Below are 19652 nucleotides of genomic sequence, written 5' to 3'. Positions count from 1 at the left end.
GAGAGCAGTTGTTGTCAAAACACACGGTCAGCCACAGGAACTTGCATCCCGTCGCTTCTGGCTTTCTTTGATATGGTTTAAAAATGTGTTTTCACTTTAATCCAAATAGTCAGCAGCCAAAAATTATATCTGAAAGGCTTTTAACTTAATTTCCCATTCACTAGATCTTGTGTACAGCTTATTGGGGGATTGAATCCATAAGGTGTCAACTAGTTTCCCATTTGTCATGTGTATTTTTGTCTGGCACCTGATATTAAAGTGTAATGTGCTTGGAGGCACACAGAGAATTTTGAAAGCTGGCAAGCGGAGAAGACTGCACCACATGCGAAGCATCGCTCGTGTACGAAGTGACGGTTTTAATATCTTTCCGATTGTTTTGTGCTTTGTTTTGGATAAAAACTAAGTAATGTGAAACTAACCCTGCACAAGCACACAAACGATGATACTTCAGTCTTCAGTCTTGTTCTTGCTTTATTTTTCCACCTACTTCACTATCAGAATCTCACACATCAGCTTCTTCAGCTTCGAGCTCCCACATCATTTTCTTTTTGTTTAGGCGTGGATAAAAAGCCGTTGAACCTGTGTTTGGGCTGTGTCTCATTAACTTGCCTAATAACAGTTGGTCTGAATAGCTTGCATCATATGTTCTATGTGTAAAAAACTCATTGAGAGAAACTCCATTTCCCTGCAAACACACGACATGAGTGGCAGGGATTCATTCTCCTCTGTTATGCCAATTGACAAATGGTCAGTACACTCTAAACAGAGTTAGCTGCATAAAGGCTGTAGAGAGTTATGTAATGCAGAGCAGTGTCATCTGAGCCCCTTTGGTCAAATTGTGACCCCAGAGACATGTAATCCTCAAAGTGGTATCTGAACACTGCAGTCTTTTCATCAGCAGCCAAGGACGAAGCATTTCATCTGTCCCTGTGGAGCTCGTACTACAACATAATGCTTTTTCCCCTTTTCTGTTTTCCTTACAATAACACAGGTATAGTACTATGTATGATGAGTATTTATTTAAAATTCTACAGTTTACATTCATGCTCTGTTGCACAAGTTGAATTTGTTCACACAGACTAATGAAGATCAAATACAGAGACCCTGAGGACTGTTTTTCCTTCAAGAAAACTCATAGGAAAATAAAACAAAATTAAATAAAAATGGATTTCTGAGAAAGAACCAGCACCAAGCGTCAAAGATCCGTTCATTTTTTTAACCTCAAGTTTGGTTTCTTCCACCAATATAACAGTTTTATTTGTAAATTCATTTTGATAAACCCACAATTTAATTATGTTTTAATTAGGAGACTCTTTGCTGGACTGATGAGGAAATGTTTTAAGAGGTGACAGATCCAGTAAAAATCTGACCCCGCTGGCCATCACTGCAGGTTTGAGTCACGGACTGTTTTTCAGTCTATGAGCCCACATCCATCATTAATAAACGGTTTATACTTTTCCATTTATTTGCTCATGAATTGGCAGTCGCAGCTCTAAAGTGTTCACCAGCAGGAGACCGGCCTCTTTGAGAGTTGCAGTCACTCGATCTGTTTACAGACCAACATTTGTTGGGGAGATTCTGCAGCACTCTGTTACCAGAGAGGTCTCAAGCCGACATTTGTTTGAACCTGAGGATAATCTCTTAAGGGCTAATTTTCAGCCCTTTTATGATCAGAAATATTGGCAGGGTCATATGAAGGGGTAACATTTGGACTTGCTAATGTTAAACCCATCAGTCCGTCTCTCAGCCTGCACGTGTGCTTGGGTCCATACATTTGTGGTCAGTATTTACTGACAATGAAGCTCTTTCTTACAATATTCAATATTCTGAATGAATGTTTCACTCTTTGTCTGCAGTTCATGCTTCCAGGGAGCCGGGTTGGCTGGAAGGGACTCTGGATGGTCGAACAGGACTGATACCAGAAAACTATGTGGAGTTTCTATAGTCGTGGCCTGAAAAAGAAACAGATCTGGACAGTTCTGGACTTGATAGGATCAGATTTGACTGCACAAACCTTAAAGCTTATAATCTTATATAATGATGGACTGGACCATAGTTTACTGGCTCTTGCCTTGACCAGAATGGGAATTGAAACTGGACCAAACAAAACCATATGGAATGGATACGACAGAGGAACGAAGCATAGCGGACTGGGGAGTGACCCCTGTATTGCACTGGGAAATGTTTTTGATTTTTGGCCTCCAAAGTCATGGTGAAGATGATGTTGGAGAGAGGAGGTTAAATAAAATTATTTGTATAAATTGGTAGATATTTTTGAGCTGAGGTTTGTGTTTTTCGGGGTTGTTTTTTTTTGTTGTTGCAGACACTTTTGGTTATTTTATCTTGCACTGCCAGTGCTTCAGCTTATTTTTCATTAGCTAGATACAGACGGATGTTCTTGCAGTGTTAATGACAGGGAACATGCTAAATGGCCTTCAGCTTTAAACTTGCTAATTCACCCCCTCATTGTCGATTTATTGCTCATCCCCTTGGGAAATCTGAGCTGTTATAGCAGACTGAAATGATTGGGCTGTGCAGTACAGCTGTAAATGTATTTGTGGACACTTGTTGCAGAAGTCTGGTAATTCCCAGGGAACAAGACTCAGCCTGGCTAATGTTGCAGAGTTCCAGCTAAACAGCAGGAGCCTCAGGGTAGAGCAGCAGAAACTGAGATCGCCTCAAACAGTTCGCCAAAGGGTCAGTGTTGGCATTCTCCTTATTTATAACGCTTCTCCCTGCAGAGCCGCCTGAAAAAGAAAATGTGAACATTTTTCAAACAAGTTCCACAAGTAGATCAGCAGTTTATAGTGAAGTGTGGGAGGAGCAGCTGGTTCCTGCTGGTTAAAACAATCCCAGCTGCAAGGCCTCACTCTGTGTGGAGTGATGAGTCATGCCTGCACTATGTTAGTCCATTCTTGGAATTATAACAGGAAGTTGTTGTTTTTTTACATCACAGAGCACCCATCCTTTTCTCTTTGTTTTCACCAGTCATGCAGATGAAGCTTCTGTGTTACAAAAGCTTAATCTCAGCAGCACAGAGGGAGCAAACTTAGTGCCATCACTCACGGGGATCTTTCTCTTTCAACGTAGAATTACAAAGATGTTAACCATGCAGTTTATGTGAGCTGGGTGGAAATTTGCGTTTGGATCCAGAGTTCACAGCCAAGGCTGTCGTAAACACATGAATCGCAGACATTTATATTTAGAAATGGGTCTTTAATGTACAGAAAAGATGATCTGCTTTCGGGCTCCAGCTCTTCTTCCCTGAGTGAAAGCTGAACCTTTTCTTTAAACCATATGTGAATGATTTTATTCATTTTCTGGGGAAGAAAAACATTGTTTTCTACTTTAATCTTCTTTATGACTAGGTTTTATTTTGTTTTTAAAGGAACATTTTATCATTTAAGCAGAAACATCAAATGGGAGAGTTAAAGAGAAACTAAATGTGAAATGAGACTACTTTGTTCATACCTAAACTTGTTATTTATAAGACTTTCAGAATCTTTTCGAAGTGTCTTATTGATCTTGTAAATAAATACTGCAGTTGATGAGGTATCTTTTTTTTTTTTCTCCCCCGAGTATGAAATTTTATATTTTGTATTTCTAGCATACTAACTTAATTCCTTCTATGTTGCCAGATCTTTTATATCATTTAAGTCTATCCCCAGCCTTAAATATTCTTGCAGATGTTTTGGTGATGTATTGTGCAGAATTAAAGATAAATCATGAACAGCCGCCACTTTGATTTGATTTTTACTTCAGAAGTCTTACCAGCAGAAGGTGTTTCCTCATTTAAAAAGGTTACAGCTTAGTTGACTCAAATGATTTGCTTTTTCCATCCCTCCATGCTGACTCCACCTCCCAGCTTCAGAAGGTAATAAAGGCGAGGTTGGGGTAGTTGACCCACCCTCTGTATCTTGGCAGCCATTCACTTTTATTGTCTCATGACTTAATTTTGGAAGTTCCCATCATTCCTGCCAGACGGTATAAAGAAGAGACACATAGGTGGAGTGATGAACACAAACTGGCTTGTCAAAGGGAAGTTTAGACGCATCAGATGTAATGGCTGCGTTTACCCTGGTCTGAAAATATCTGTGCTTCATGTTGGTCATTTGTCAGCAACTATGCAGTTAATTTAGCTAAACATTTTCTTGAATTTGTCTAGATGCAAGCCAGATGGGATAAACATCCTGTCTAATTCAAACCAACAAGCAAATCTGGTTGAGCTAGCAAACCAGCGAGCATATGAACCCACATCTCGGTAAGCGGTGCAGTCATCTGTCAGCTCACAACACCGACCTTACCTCAGCGGGACATTTGGGTTGCAGCTCACCGCTGATCAGCAGCTATCGCCACCGTATAGTTGGCACATATCAAACAGGATGTCACGGCCCAGTCCATCAGATGCCGGTCGAAACAGTGGCTTTAATTTAACTTATAAGGTGGTTAAATTTGCATATTGTGTAGCTTCCTTTAGGCTTGAACTGTTTGTGGTGAAGAGCTGCCTCTCTTCATGTGTTCATCATCCAAAAACAACTCCATCACATAACCTTCATGACCACAAATTGACTTGTACTTGACACGAGTTAGCCTCTTACTTAGTGTAGAGCTATTGGAAAGTTCACCTGTTTTTCATTTTAAATTGACCAGTAAATCCTCACAGCAACATACATGAGATCCAAAGGCAAGACCAAGAGCATTTTTCTCCTTTGCTTAAAAAATTGAATGAATATAACTTGTGAGCCCTTCTCCGTCCCTCTCTGCTGTGCTTCAGCTCTGCTGCAAACCTACAGAAGAGGCATCAGCAACTGTAGAACTTTAAAGTACTAAACACCTGTTAGAGACTCCGCCTCAATTTCACTAGTTGTTCTCGCTCATGCTATGGTGGATTCTTGCAGATCGCTTTAGTAGTGAAAATAAGTCTTTTTTTTCCCCCCTAAATAATCACAGGTTGTAGAATCAGTTTCAGCAGATATGAGAAAGTTTATTTCTATTCAACTCACAGAGTTCTACGTTAAAGCGACATCATTCATACTATTGAGAGGACAGGCAACTGAGGGATGATCGTCTCGCCTCTTGCAAATTAATTACTTAAATAAAACCACTGTAGCTGAATGTTGGGAAAACAGGAAACTTTATTGTGTCAATGTCTGGGCTAAAGAAATAATCGGTTCTTTACAAATTTGGGCTTTGATCCAGCGATGAGAAAAACATCATCTGACAAAATGCCAAATTCAATGTCAAAGAACGACACAGATAACTTAATTCAACATTTAATCAAATAGGTGAAAATATCGACACCGACTACAGGAGAAGTGTAAATACAAACTATTGTTTTTTAAAGCGAACATTTTTCTTTTATATATATATGTATATTACATCGGATTACATCTACATAACTGAAATACGAACAAAACAGACTTCAGTGAAAGTCATAGCTTTGTATGCCAGTGAATCATGATCTGCCCTTAATTCTTTTTAAAGATATTTGCATGTATTTTACATAAAATAGACTGTGTCAACCAACTGGAGGGTAGTGCAATTCCACCAGGCTCTGGAAAATCTACTTCCACACAGAGACTAAGCTTTTTTTTTTGTTTTTTTTTTCTTTCTTTGTTTTTTATTTTAAAGTGACCAGTAAATCCTCACAGCAATATACATGAGATCCAAAGCCAAGACCTTTACAAAAAAAGAAAAAAATAACATTTGTAATAAAACCAGAAGTGGTAGAAGTAAGCTAGTAAATGCTACACAAAATGTAACTGCTTAATTACTTCTTTTATTTTATTATTTTTTTTCTTCTCTGCTTTGGTCACTCTTGTTAACACAAAAATCTCAGAGTCCTTCTAACCTGCCGTCGCTCCCCTCTCCCCCGTTTCCTCATCTTTAAAAACACAGTCAGCATTCATGTATACTTTTTCAGCTGACTTGTAGAATTAATATTTACTTCACAAGACAAACATGTTTAACACTTTCTAATGTATTCAACACGTCTACCTTATCAAACACAAACCAACAAACAGAAAGGAAAAAAGAACAAAATTACTCGTTCAACGTACAAAAATGATTGAGTAAAATTAGTCATATCAAAGAGGATCAAGTTGATGTATTTAAAATCACAGAAAATATTGTCATTTACAATAGATCAATCTCCAAAAGCACTGATATTTGTCTATTTCCTGATTTGAAGTCTTATTTCTATGGCTCTCTGTCTCCCTTTCGCAAGGCCTTTAGTTGAACATGTAGTTGAAAGGTAAAAGAGAAAGTTGTGAGTATAGAGGTCAATGTAAAAAATATTTTGCAAGAACAGACACCGTTTACATTACACTGGATATGTCAGCATTGCTATATACACCTGTAGCCATTTAAAAATGTGCGGGTATGTGATTACATCTACACATTAAAGCTGGTTTTCTGAAGCACCATCACCTGGAAACAAACATAACACTGTATGCAAGTCACCCAAACAAACTGTTCAGTCAACTCTTCCCCAGAATAATCAACGCGCAGTGATGTAAGCAGCCTGAGCGCCTCAGTCTGAAACGAGCCCACTGCGAGTCACCGCCCTTCTGCAGCATTGGCTGGTTTAAAGAAGCGATGGCTCTTAATTGACTTGCAGCTTGTAGCATCCAGAGCCTGCTGTGCTGTTAGTTGTGAGTGACATACAAACGACTGGTCTCCATGGCAACCTGTTACCTGGTTTGTCAACTGGCATTCAGAGTTATATGTGCTGCAGAGAGGCTGAAAGAGCTATACAGTCGGCGTTTTAGGCAGAGAGGCCGGTAGAAGTGTGTGTGTGTGTGTGTGTGTGTTTTACACTGCCAGCAGAGGCGGCTGCACATCTGAGCTGTTGACGTTTTGCTTTGGCCGTCACATGAGCTGGTATGAACTTTTTTTTCTTTTTTTCTTCACATTATAAATGTACCAAAAGCTGACCAACACTTGTAGACGTTAGCAGAAATTACAGCTGTGCGGTTTTAAAAAAAAACAAAAAAAACCCAACATAATTTGTGAACCTCATACGCTGACTTGGATAACAATCGGTCATTTTAAGCTGGTGAATGCTTGACACTGAAGATGAAGCACCCTGAAGCAAAGTTACAACAACCACATGATGCCAAATCACAAATGGATCAGTACACTTTGACATCGCCAGAAAAACAAAAAAGAAAACGGTAAAAACCTGCTGTTATATTTGGCACTAGTGAGACACGTGTAAGTGATGTAATCACTCATAGCCTGAGCTTAGATTCATAAATCATTTGGACTGAATTGCAGCTTCCTCAAACTAAATTTCAACTTCAGATGTGCTGAAAAGAGAGTTGGACTATGCTCACCACTAATATACAAAACGCGACGGTATGTATACTTTATTTACCCTTTCAGGTACAACAACTTCATAATAAGCCCAGTTCCTATGTGAAAATATGTTGAGATTAAGCTGATTAAAGGGTAGATTTTGTGTAAATGGCACTGAGTGGAATACTTGTGCATATTTTCAGTCTCAGAGGTCATGATAATCCTAGGAGTTTAAAGTTTGTTGGTTTCTTTCCCCCTCCTTTCCAGGAGTCTTTCCTCATTCTGAAGACCGAAGAGAGTAGCACTTTTTAGCACTTTTCCCAAATATATATCACACCCTCGGTTTTCCTTAGAGTACTGTGTGGTGAGGTAAGTTATGGCTGGAGAGTTCAGGTTGTTTTCCCTAATCATTGTATTCCTGTTAGGTTCCCACATACAAAAACAATTTTCCATTAGCATACAAGCATGCTGTAATTTTCTGAGGTGGCAACGGGTAATCTGGCCACTCAAGGTCAACCTCCACAAAACCACATTTTCAAATCTAGACGCGTGCAACAATCTCTGTATGAATGCAGCTGGTAGTGAAAGTGATAGTTCTGACTACAGGTTTGCTTGAATCATTATGGCTATTTTCTAACACATTTTCTAACTATTTTCTTCACAATTTGGAAGTGTTTTCCCAAAACAAATCTAGTTCTAAAACCCCAATTCATATGAATGCTTGTCAGCAAATAGGATTCACAAACATTTATCATCCCGATTGACTGAATTCTAACATTTCAGTCAGTCAACCCCTCGACTCGAACAAAACAGACATGTATTCAGATTCAGTGGTGTCTATTCAGCAGGCAATTTGTTGATATGCTTTAGGAGATGTAGTATATCGTGGATTTCTTTTATCTCGTCATAGACCTGAAGATGAGGGTGGTAAAACTTTAACACTGCTCGTATATTTCCGTACCACAGGCTCTTACATACACGTCTGCACATCAGAGCAAAGAGACAGAACATCCCACATTAAAAACACCAAAGTGTCAGCTTGGAAAAAAACAAAACAACAAAAGACAGAAATTGCCGGTGTGGATTGAAAAAAAAACCCCTCAAACTGACAAAATATGTCGAAAGATGTCAGCATTAGGGAACAATAGGTTCAGAATGGATGGCTACGAAGAGCGTAAAAACTAAAAGGCACTGGTTTTCCCTCAGATGCATCCTGTGTAAACATTTGGCTGAGCGAATATGTATCTGCTTATACTCTGAGCGGCCCAACAGGTGTTACTTCTGCATGTGTGGTCGGCGATGCCAGTCTGCATAAATGAAGAATATTCCTCTTGGTGTTTTGTTTTTTTCTTCCATTGGTCAGGTAAATTAATCTCATTTCATTCCCACTGTCCTGGAATCCAGAAGGAAAAGGCTCTTTTTTTGTGTTCTTTTTTACCCCTTTCATCGTCTTCTGGACACCCCAGAATGTGAGCGTACATTCACGGTGCACTGAAGCTGTGCAGGTGAGCAGAGGAGCACAAAGCTTGAGCTGATAATCCAGAGGAGCTGCAAAGTATACACGTCACGCTGTGGGGGGAACTGATGTTTGTAGGCGTTGGCTTTTCTGTGAAAATAGCGTAAAACTCTAGAGGCTGCAGAGAGCAAGAGGCAAACGAACATTGTAAGATAAGATATCTGAGATTAGGTTCGTGAGGGGAGGGGCTGAAAAAATAGATCTTCCAAAAGACATTCAGTGGCCAAATTCCTCTTAGCTTCTAGCCAAGAGGACCGGGTACAAGTCAGTGGTTGGATGTAGAACTGGAATAGGAGCTTTGAGGCCACAGGTATTGTGCTCTGAGGCTAAATGGCTGATGCCTGGAGGGACGTGGCAGAATTCCTAAACGGAGCCCAGAAAAGTGACAGAAGAGCGGGACCAGAGGGACGAGGGAGGCAGGATAAGCAAATGTTCAGGAGGCCTCATATAGAGGTGCAGGGCAGGATTTAAGGCATTGATTCACAGTGTAAGGCAGTCATTTCTGATGAAACAGCAGAGGTTTAACGCTCCCATCTTTGACTTTTGGTATCTGGTTGGTGATGATTTCTGCCAGCATCTCTGGGAATTCCACACTAAGGGTTTTATTCACAAAGGTGTGGAAGCAGATCTGCAGAAGACCCTCAACCATCTGGATAACAGACACAGAGAGATTAGTAAGCTAATTCTGTAAAGCTTTTTTTTTTACCTTCTTTCTCTTCATTTTGCAAGAATATTTTGAGAGGCCTCAGAAAAACAGAAAATGTGCCTTTTTTTGTTTTTAACATGGAGGTTACATTACACAGAGACTAAACTATCCACACTAATCAGCATGATGCAAAGAAATCAGCTGAACACCAAGTCACGGATGCACTTCAGCAGTAAAAACAAAGTGTGATTTTATTGTGTGTGTGTGTGTGTGCTCCTCTAACCTCCTGCATGGAGTCCAGTAGCTTAGTTAGCTGGTAGAAACGTTGCCAGTTCTGACTAGCCTTCTCCTCTCTCTTGACGATGGCTTTTCCCAGCTCTTTGATGTACGTCATCCTGATCTCATCAAACACTGCCTGGCTCTTCAGGCCCTCTTTCGGCACTACACACACATAAAGGAAGAAAAGCATAGACATGCAGGGAAGAATCGATGAGATGTGTGACACAAGAGTTCATTGAACAATTGCTATCAGTAAAGTTTCTTAACACCAAATTAACCGTCTTGAATCTTGTGACTTTCATTGTATCAGGCGGTCTGTTGATGTGAAAACCTTTTAAGTAGTAATGCGTTTATCTGCAGGCTTAAATAGACTCTTTCTTTAATATGAATTATCTTTTACTTATCTAATGATGTACCCTTGTAATCTGCATTTAGACACGTGCCTACAGTAATCTGCCATCTGGACAGCTTGTTATGTAAACAGCTGGTTTTGCACATTCAAACTCAAACTAGAAATCCAACAGTAACGTTGCCATTTCTATCATCTGCTCCTTATCCTGCTCTTTGCTGCCAGAAACAGCAAACGGCTGTTAAAACTTGACTGAATTTCCAACGAGTAACTTAACCAAACATTGGATGAACACACAGATGCACCTCATTACCACAGTGCTCCTCAAAACAGGAAAAAAAAACAAACAAAGCAACATTAATGCTAACTGTGCAGCATGATGTGATTCTCAAACTTATGACATTATTTTTAGGAACTGTGCTGAGGACTTTACCTTTCTAAGCAACTGAAAACCATCAAAATACAGTTGTTATGGCGACATGAACACATGGGCCCATTGTCAGTCTGCTGCATGGCACTGAGCCCTCAGAGAGCCACAGTCACTTGCAGGAATTACACAAAGCCACAAAGGGCATGACATACTGCCACATTTACATAATCAAATAAATGGGAGACATTGCAGAGCGAAAGCTCTCAGAACTGGCTGGTTTCACACACGCACTGAAGTCCTGAAATGTTCTAGATGTTACAGAGCGGAGGCGTATGAGCACGCAAATGTCTGCAACATCCTCTCCGTCTCTCCAAACTTTCTGGGGAGATTTTTCAGAACATGTGAGAACGAGAAAAAGAAGAAAAATGAGCCCCAGCGTCATTTCTGCATCACGTGCACTCCAGACAACCAATCCCCTCCACCTCATCTGCAGCCTCTTGCTGGGATGTGTTAAAACTTACTGTGTAACAAAAAAAAACCCGAAATGGTCTGCACATTTTTCTGAACATCCCCGGTGTCCATGTGTGAAAACGGCTCGAGTTTGAAGCTCTGACAGTTCTTAAAACTTCTCAAGATCATTTTACAAAAATAAAAAATCAACTGTGACCTACTTTTGTGAAATATTTACGTCTTGTGGTGCAAATGTTAATGTTGATTTAAGACCAAAAAAAGAGGAAATTTAAGAGGAACACTATAACAAATTATCCCGTGGGTGACTTCCATTTCTCTGATGTTTGTGAGAAATTATTAAAGCAGCTCAAACCAAAACTGTCCTGACCTGATAGGTTTTCCATCCCTGAAGGGAAAGATGGAAACAGCTCTCAGGTACAAAAATGCAACCAGTGCTCAGTATGGAAATATAATTTCCTCTGCATGATGAGCAAATGTCTCTGAAGTGCATCCGTTTCCCCGCCTTATTCCCAGGAATAAGGCAGAGAGAACGGCCACCTCCTCTCCAAAGCAAAGCTTCTTATGAAGAAAAACATTTATTGATACAGTTTACGTGTCGCTTGATGTTTCCTGGCAGGATTTTGCAGGATACTAATTACAGAAAGAGACTGGTAGTCCACAACTTTTAGTGTTTTCTCTCTTAAGCAAGATGGGGAAGGAAGGCTGCTTGCGATGTACATGTTTCTTTCAGCCTCAGTCCTTCCTCTAATGCCCTCCCTAATCTGTACTTTTTAAGTGCAAATCGAATCCATTCAAAGTACATTAAGAACACATGAATAAATCTGCTGAATGTAATTTTCAGCAAGAAAAACTGTTCCAAAATGAGGAAAAAGACTTGTGTTGTAATGACTTTCTTCATGACTAGCTCTTATTTAAGCAATTTGTGATGGTTACGTAACATGTCAACAACTCTTACTTGACATCCCTGCACTTCTTGTTAATGGGGAGGAAATTAGAATCCTGTAACGCAACCAGGTTTTCTTCAACTAAGACAGTGACGACAGAAGATGAACAATACGTCCAGGAGGGCTCTTTGATCTAGATGGAGCAGTAATAATTCATATAATTCATTATATTTTGACTCTGTTTTTAATCTTTATCTTAATGAAAAAAATTGACACGGTGTGTTATTCTTGCAGTGTTGCAGATCAAATGTGGTGTAAAAAAAAAAAAAGGTGTGACTGCTTCTTTGGAAAATCAGAATCTCTTGGCGTGAAACACTTGAAAGAGTTCAAAATTACTTCAGCGGCTTAAACGCCAAACAAACGATCACTTAATGCTCAACAAGCACGTGAAACTTCACAGCACATTAACCGAATGTGATCTGTACAGAAAAACGCCGACGCAGATCACTAAAAGTAACAAAATAATAAATAGAAAACTACACTTTTTTTAGAGCAGATGTTTTGCGAATATTGCAGGTGGGAATTGTATTCTGTATGGTTTTACTTCACTGCAGTCCTGCTCACTGGGTTCAACTGTGGGGCCTCGTGCACTGTAGATAATAATCCTCACCATTCATGTCAGGTAAACAAGTTGTTGCTTGCTTTGTTGATCGCTGGAAAACTGAAAAACTTCATGGCAACCTATGCAGCTGCTGACATGTCCAGATACACAGCTGACTTGATTCGTCATTATGGTGCTGAACTCAAAAGGGCAGTTTGACCCAGTTAAGCTGAATCTGTGACCTTATGGTGACAAAATGCAGCGCGACAAACAAGTTGGAGCTTCAAAGTGTGGTTGAAACAATGCAAAGGTCATTTTGAGATTAGTTTATGCCCAAATAGCACTTCTAAACATGCTATTGGGGATTAAACTAGTCGTTTCCAACTCACGTTTTCTTATTTTTTATGTATTTTTTTGCTGTTGTTGTTGGTGTAAAAGGTGAATCTGTGTGCCAAATATCAAATATAAATCCCAAATATCAAAGCCACGGAAAAAGAATTCATCGTGTTACATTTGACATAAAATGGGTCATATTCACAATCTTTGCCATAACTACTGAGCAGTAACATGGGTTTAAAAAGGTTCTCAAGACAGGGATTCATTCACTTTCCTAACTTGAATAAGTAAAAAAAAAAAAAGAAAGAAAGAATGAAATCTTTCTTAACTGATCTCATATGTAGGACAAAGAGAGAAAAAAAAAGTTCCAGTAAAAAGACCGAAATTCCCCTTAAAAACGTTCTTTTTGATTGAAATGAATTTAAGACTGGACTCCACTTAAATACATTCTAGCTGTCACCTCACCTCTTACTATTAAAGGAGAAAATGTTTGCTAAAGCAGAGAAACTAAGGAGCAGAAGAAAGGGTAAATTTAAATCAATATACTGTATTACCGCTAAACTTTGTTAACAGAAGGAAAAAAAGAACAAATATAATAATAATAAAAACAATTGCATTGCTATATTTTATTTAAACTCTATGTTTTAAAGTGCAAAAAAGGCATCAAATATGCAGTCATTTGAAAATATGAGCAGAATTCTAAAAGATAAACACCAGATTGTGTCTTTTAGATGCTTTTAACAGTGTTTTATTACCTGTACTGAGCAGTAAAAGCACCTTCATGCACAGGTACTCATCATAGGACACCTGCAGTCTGACAAACTCATTGCAGATCTTCAGCATCTGCTCACACTGGTCGCTCATGAAGGGCAGCTTCATGCGCTCGCTGTGACAGGACAAGAGGGAACAGGCAAAAGAAATGTGATGATTGTAGGGCAGCTTGGGACAGTCGTGGAACAAAGAGAAGAACACAGAGGGAAGGGCGACGTACATTAGATCGTTAGATTAGACGTAAATACTTTTCACTCATCCTGTAATTCAATTTATCAGTAAGTAGCAGTAAGAAGCATGGAAGTGCTGCAGAACAAGTATGACTGTAAAACCAGCCGTAATGGATTTTCACACCTCACTTCCACTCACACACAGCCCACATCATTTTTTATATCTCTACAATCAATGCAGCACGTTCTGTTGAAACTTAGCTCTGGGTTTTATTGCTGTCAATTCATTCTGACCAACTGCAGCGCTAATGGCAATAACTCCACCTGTCATATCTATTTTTACCCCTGTGTGCTGTGAGTTTATGTCTTTATGGGAGGCTCGACTCACTGCAAGGGCCTTTGAAGCATGTTGTAGGAAATTAAGCTCGCCAGCATGTGCAGGTTTAACAGATTAAGACTGAAGGTAAAGCTTCAATAGGCCAAAATATATATAATTCAAAATCTGACTCTTGAAAATGGGAAATGGAATGATGACAGATATAATAACAGGAAATTAGCCAACAGACTGATCAACAGTCTGCACCGCAGTCCGTTGGCTCACACTGGGGATACTGCTCCAGACCTCCCTCAAAGACTCAATGGCAAAACATCCTTTTTGCACGTTATTAATCAACATCTTAAAGTGGCAAGAGATGCTGCAGCTATATAGAGAATACAAGGGGGAAAAAAAGTGTTTTCTAAATATTAAAGCATAAAAGGATATTTTAGTGAACCCTAAAATTCTAATTACAGACCTATAAAGATGCATATTAAGGGCTCTTTATTGTGCTGTGCTTACAGGTAAGGTTATTTAATGATATTCTGGTTCTTTTTCTATGCCTTGTCACATGAATGGCATATGTACCTCGATCTGTCACCTAATTTTCAAGGTGGGTATTTTTCTTTATTCAAACATTTACAATTATATGGCCTGATATATTAGCCTGACAGTTTTTTTTTCTTTTAATTAGTTTTTTTTTGTTTTTACATTTCTTATATATCATCTTTCCAAGAGAAAAGTTATTTACAACAAGTGCATATATTGAGAGTAAATAAGAACCAGAAGGTGCAGAAAGGTTCAGTCAAGATTCAAAATGGCTTGAGCTGGCTTGGAGTTCAACAGGTGAAGACAGAAATAGCTCCTTCTTTCTGACGGCAATACCAGAGGTGCTACGGCGTGATTAGCTCAGCTTGACATAAAAACTAGAGGAAGGGGCAGAGAGCTTATACTCATCACTGCTGTCAGAGACGACCAAGAGAGCAAATAACTCGCTATTTAACACATATTGATTTTACATTCCTTTTTGGGCTCTGATCAAACAGTTTTAGACTTTTTGATAAACTCTGGATTGAGGCAAGTAAGCCGCTGATCCCTGCTTAAACTTTTCCACATAAAGCTCACATATAGTGGCATCAACATCTAATCCCCCATAAGGCTAAAACTACAAATACTTTCAAAACTGCCAAACTATTCATTTAAAACAGCTAACCCTAACCCTAAAACAGCAGATGTAGCTCAAACCTAGAAGTCTTTCAGCCATATTTCGAGGGCTTATTCTAAAAATCTCAAGTCTTCAGCCGCCGCCCACTTATTTTCCTCAGGCTTATGACCTTACTTCCATTCAATCCCAGCTTAGCCATGAACTGAAATGAGCGAACGCAAACCAGATCTGTCACACGATGTTCTGCCTGAGAAAAGATAACTCAAATGTACAACAGCTGACCCTTGTACGCACTTGTTGATGACGAGATCAGGGGCGAAGCAGAGCATGCTGCCGTTGCACTGCTCATAGGACCTCCAACCAAGACTAAAGGACATGAGGAAGAGCCAGGAGCACTGCAGCAACGTCATCTGGTCATCAAGGTGCAGGTTGCGGAAGCCTAAGAGAGGTCAAATGAAACTGGTAAGACATAATGAACAGATCAAATCACATCGACAGAGGGACTCGGAAACACGTTGGTAATAACAGATTAATTGATAAAAGGAATAAATATGTGTAAGTTTATACACAATGCTCTCTTTATAACAAAGCAAAGTTTGGACAATTCTACCTTGTGTGTTAGAGTGATGACATGCTTTGTATTCACGATACTAAACACGTCCTCCGTCTGTATTTTCAAAGCGGCACTATGCAGTATTTGCATGTGTTGATTTTAGAAAGGAATGCATAGTTTTTCAGAATTATTGAGAGCAAAAATGTCCAAAATGTGACTGTAAATCAAGTCAATCTCTGCATTCTCATGTCAAAAGCAGAAGTTGAGCTCATGGCACTCACTGAGAGAAGGCCTCTTCGTTTTGATAATGAAAAAGAAATGCATTCAGAGATGGTTTTAAAATTCGGGGTTGCAAAGGGGATTTAATACAGAAATAAATATATAGAGATTAATCTAACTTAAAAAACGGTCGACAAAAATATGAAACACAATGTAAAGTGAAAATATAACGGAGAGTGTAGAGAAATACACATTCCAGCTGCCTTAAAGCGCGAGTGCACCACAGACAGGACCATCACAGTGTGAGCACAGTTGTGCCTTGAGATGACAATTGTTGTAATCTGGCGCTATATAAATAAAATTGAATTGAATTGAATTGAATTGAACATGACCGTTCTTACTTATACCTGTTAGGTTACAATCCCATCCATTCATTTTCCACACCTGCTCAATCCAACTGAGAGCCGCAGGAGGGGGCTGGAGCCTATCCCAGCTGTCCCAGCTGGGTATTGGACAGCTCGCCAGTCCATCACAGCGGCAACCGTGCACTCTCACACTCACTGCTAGGGTAGATTTTACAGTCACCAATTAACCTAACATGCATGTTTTTGGACGGTGGGAGGAGGCCGGAGAGAGAGAGAGCCCACGTGCACACTGGGAGAAACACACTGGGAAATCCAGCCAGGAAATCATCATGTCAATACCTTTTTGCCATTTATATGTTTCTGTACTCATTTTTGGTTTTGGCAACCTTAGTCCTCCATACTGAACAATACACCATTAAAACAATATAACAAAGCCAGCTGGGGGAGACCAAAATAAATTAATTAAAGAGAGAAAGAGAACAATCTAGTTAAGTCAATGTCCAAATTGAGTTTCCATTCTGTCAAAACAACAGAAGAAGCACACATGAAAGGTCCTTTCACTTTGTATTTGCTTTTAAACCGTTTGGGCTTTTCCCGAACTGGCTTTTCCTTAACACCAGAATAACACACACATATGCACACACTAAAAATGTGAGGACAGATTTGTCTGTCATTTCACAGAAAAAAAAGCCAGTGATACAGTTTCACTGGAAGGTTTCCTCGAGGTAATACGATCTCAAATACTTGGAGTGATTATCAAGTCATGTGCCTTCTTTCCCATGAGCACAAACTACAGAAACACATGTGGTTCCGAACGCTTTCCCTCAGTGTTTTTGTGTGTGTGGGGGGGGCTGATAATCAATCAGACATTTACTTGATGTTTCCAACATGAATTTAAGTTATTGTGACCAGAATAAAATGTGCAGTCAGTATGTTTCTTCATGAACTGAATGCCAACGCAGGCTGGCTTTTTGAGTCATGTCTTGATCCACTTAAAGATGATTTATCATGAAAAAACAACAAGGCCAGCTGCTCATGTGTCATGTATTTCTAAAGCCACCTCCTCGTACTTCCTGTGCCTTATGATAACCACCATTCTATGAATTTCCGGATTTCAATACAAGCACAAATTGTGTTTATTTCAACAACATCACTCATTATGCCACAGGAATGCCCACATAGGACTTCATGCTCAGGCTAATAGGGGGCTATGCAAACATGTGCTGTATTTTTCCTTTTGTGATGCCACTGAAAAATGCAATGATTCAAAACGCTTTGAGATAAAAGTGTCATGTTTTCTGACTAATGACCTTAGCGTGTTGAAGGAACATCATTTTTAAGCACACTCAGAGAGGCCTTAACTTTTTTTTTTTTTTAAATCAAAGCACTGTGGGGAAGCTCGGTTTCTACGATGAAATATTCTTTCATGAGCCACGATTACCCGTCACTTCCATTTAATTACAGGTCACACATTTTATCACATGGTTCATGAACATCTGTTTCTACTGCCATGTGAAGCCAAAGAAAAAAGAGAAGAAATCTCTGCCTTGACATACAGTCAATTCAATTAAGATAACTATTTGGTTACCAGCCTAACAGTGATTCAATCAGCTAGATGACGAACCTCACCTACACCATGCTTCCTGCATTCAAACAGCTAGAAGCAGCAGTCTACATCTGTAGAACCATGCTCAGGGTCCTTATCTGGCTATAATGATGTCCTAACACCTGTTCTAACCTTTGCAACAAACACTGTGACCCTCTGAATGATGATAGGTTCTGCTTCTTAGCTGAGAACATTGCATATTTGCAATATTTCACAAGTTAACTCACACCTCTGCATGAAATGGACGACTCCAGTGGCAGAAGCTCAGATAACTGATGAGTGTGTGGAAATCTTTGAGTGCGCATCCTAAGTGCTTTGCCCTTTTAATGCAAAAGGTACATCACAGTCGTCTGCACGTGTATGAAAGGTAAGAAATTACTTGAAAAGTGTCTTCTTTTTCCATCGGGGGCTCAACCACTTCACTGGTTTCGTGTCCAAGCCAGAAAATCTGGTTGTGACACACTATGCTTGAGCTGCAGCACAGACTTAAACTGAACCAGTGGCAAAGAGGTTTCTGTTACCTGGCAGTGACTTGGCCCACTTGACTGCAGAGATGACCTGCTGCCCCCCAAGCCTGTTGAGAGTGGTCATGAGCCGTGTAGAGGTGTCTGGCAGCGTGCTGTCATAGCCCGAGTAGATGATCTCTGGTTCGATGGCCTTGAGCACAGACAGCATGGTGGGCACGAGTTGGGGCATGCTCCTTGGTATGACGAGGGCAGGTATGCTGCTTATGGGCTCTGATGAACCAGAGGGTCGTTGCACTTTCATCTTGACCAGCTTCTTGTTTTTCCTTGCTATGGGGAGAGATATAATAAAGAATTATGGTTTTCACCCAAAAAAATGTTAAAGGCGGTCTTTTTTTTTTGCTGGATAATAAATAATAGTATTAAAGGACAGATTCCCTACATGGCAAGCAGGTAATTAAGAACACAGAGAACCTCAACTTAAATCAGTAAAGCTGAATCAAAACGTTATTTCCTGTACCAACATTCAGGCCTTTCCTTTCTTGGTTTATCCTTTACTTTATAAGTGGATAATGTCAGAAACAATTTCCCAGAGCACAAAGTGATGATTTGAGCCTGTTTTGCAGCCTTGGACTTGGACACCTTGCAGTCATTGAGTCCACCATCAACTCCTCTGGATACCAAAGTATTCTAGAGTCAAATGTGAGGCCATGTGCTAAAGCTGGGCTGAAACTGGCTCATCAACAGGACAATGATCCCAAACACAGCAGCAGATCTACAGCAGAATGTGTGAAAAAGAAAAGAATCAAGGTGTTGCAACGGTCCAGTCAGAGTCCAGACCTCAGCCTGACTGAAACGCTGTGGTGGGACCTTAAGAGAGCTGTGCAGAAACCAATGCTGCAAACCTCGATGAGCTGAAGCAACACTGTAAGCAGGAGTGGGCCAAAATTCTTCCTTAAAAATGTGAGAACTGCTAACGTCATACAGAGAATGATTACTTCAACTTATTGCTGCTAAAGGAGCTTCTAAAAGCTACTTAGTCATGGGGCTTATGCAGTTTTTCATACACTGCTTCTGTTGTTTCTTGAGGTTGTGCTCACCAATTTTAGGACCTGGTAAGGACTATAAATAAGATTTAAAAACCTTAGAATAGAAGGGTTGCACATATAACTGTACGTGCTAGGTTGTAGAAATATATCATTCACAATTCCTAAAGAACAGTTAGAAAATTGGAGAATTATTTCATCACCGAAGCCAGAACTATCAAAAACA

The 19652-nt window shown here is 39.8% G+C and overlaps 2 protein-coding genes across 5 annotated transcripts in view; one reads left to right on the top strand and one right to left on the bottom strand.

Annotated features, from left to right (window-relative positions):
* The window catches only part of LOC140279620 (rho GTPase-activating protein 26-like), a 79250-nt gene extending 76520 nt beyond the window's left edge, over nt 1–2730 (top strand). Inside the window, exon 24 of the mRNA XM_072374775.1 lies at nt 1857–2730. Within this exon, the coding sequence (XP_072230876.1) occupies nt 1857–1945 (89 nt within the window). The 3' untranslated portion in view covers nt 1946–2730. The remainder of the gene's footprint in view (nt 1–1856) is intronic.
* Nucleotides 2731–5111: 2381 nt separating this feature from the next.
* The window catches only part of LOC140280009 (glucocorticoid receptor-like), a 54276-nt gene continuing 39735 nt past the window's right edge, over nt 5112–19652 (bottom strand). For 2 of the 4 annotated variants that reach the window (XM_072375260.1, XM_072375259.1), the window contains 5 exons: nt 18438–18710; nt 15468–15612; nt 13507–13637; nt 9745–9902; nt 5112–9464 (listed from right to left, as the gene is read on the bottom strand). In XM_072375260.1, coding sequence (XP_072231361.1) covers nt 9312–9464; nt 9745–9902; nt 13507–13637; nt 15468–15612; nt 18438–18710 — 860 coding nt within the window. In that variant the 3' untranslated portion in view covers nt 5112–9311. The remainder of the gene's footprint in view (nt 9465–9744; nt 9903–13506; nt 13638–15467; nt 15613–18437; nt 18711–19652) is intronic. The other 2 variants (XM_072375257.1, XM_072375258.1) reach the window with 1 other exon arrangement.

Source organism: Leuresthes tenuis, unplaced genomic scaffold (genome assembly GCF_036924035.1).
Source record: "Leuresthes tenuis unplaced genomic scaffold, fLeuTen1.0.hap1 SCAF_21, whole genome shotgun sequence".
NCBI lineage: Eukaryota > Metazoa > Chordata > Actinopteri > Atheriniformes > Atherinopsidae > Leuresthes > Leuresthes tenuis.
The sequence above is the reverse complement of the archived record's forward strand: the minus strand, read 5'-3'. Positions and strand labels throughout refer to the sequence as shown.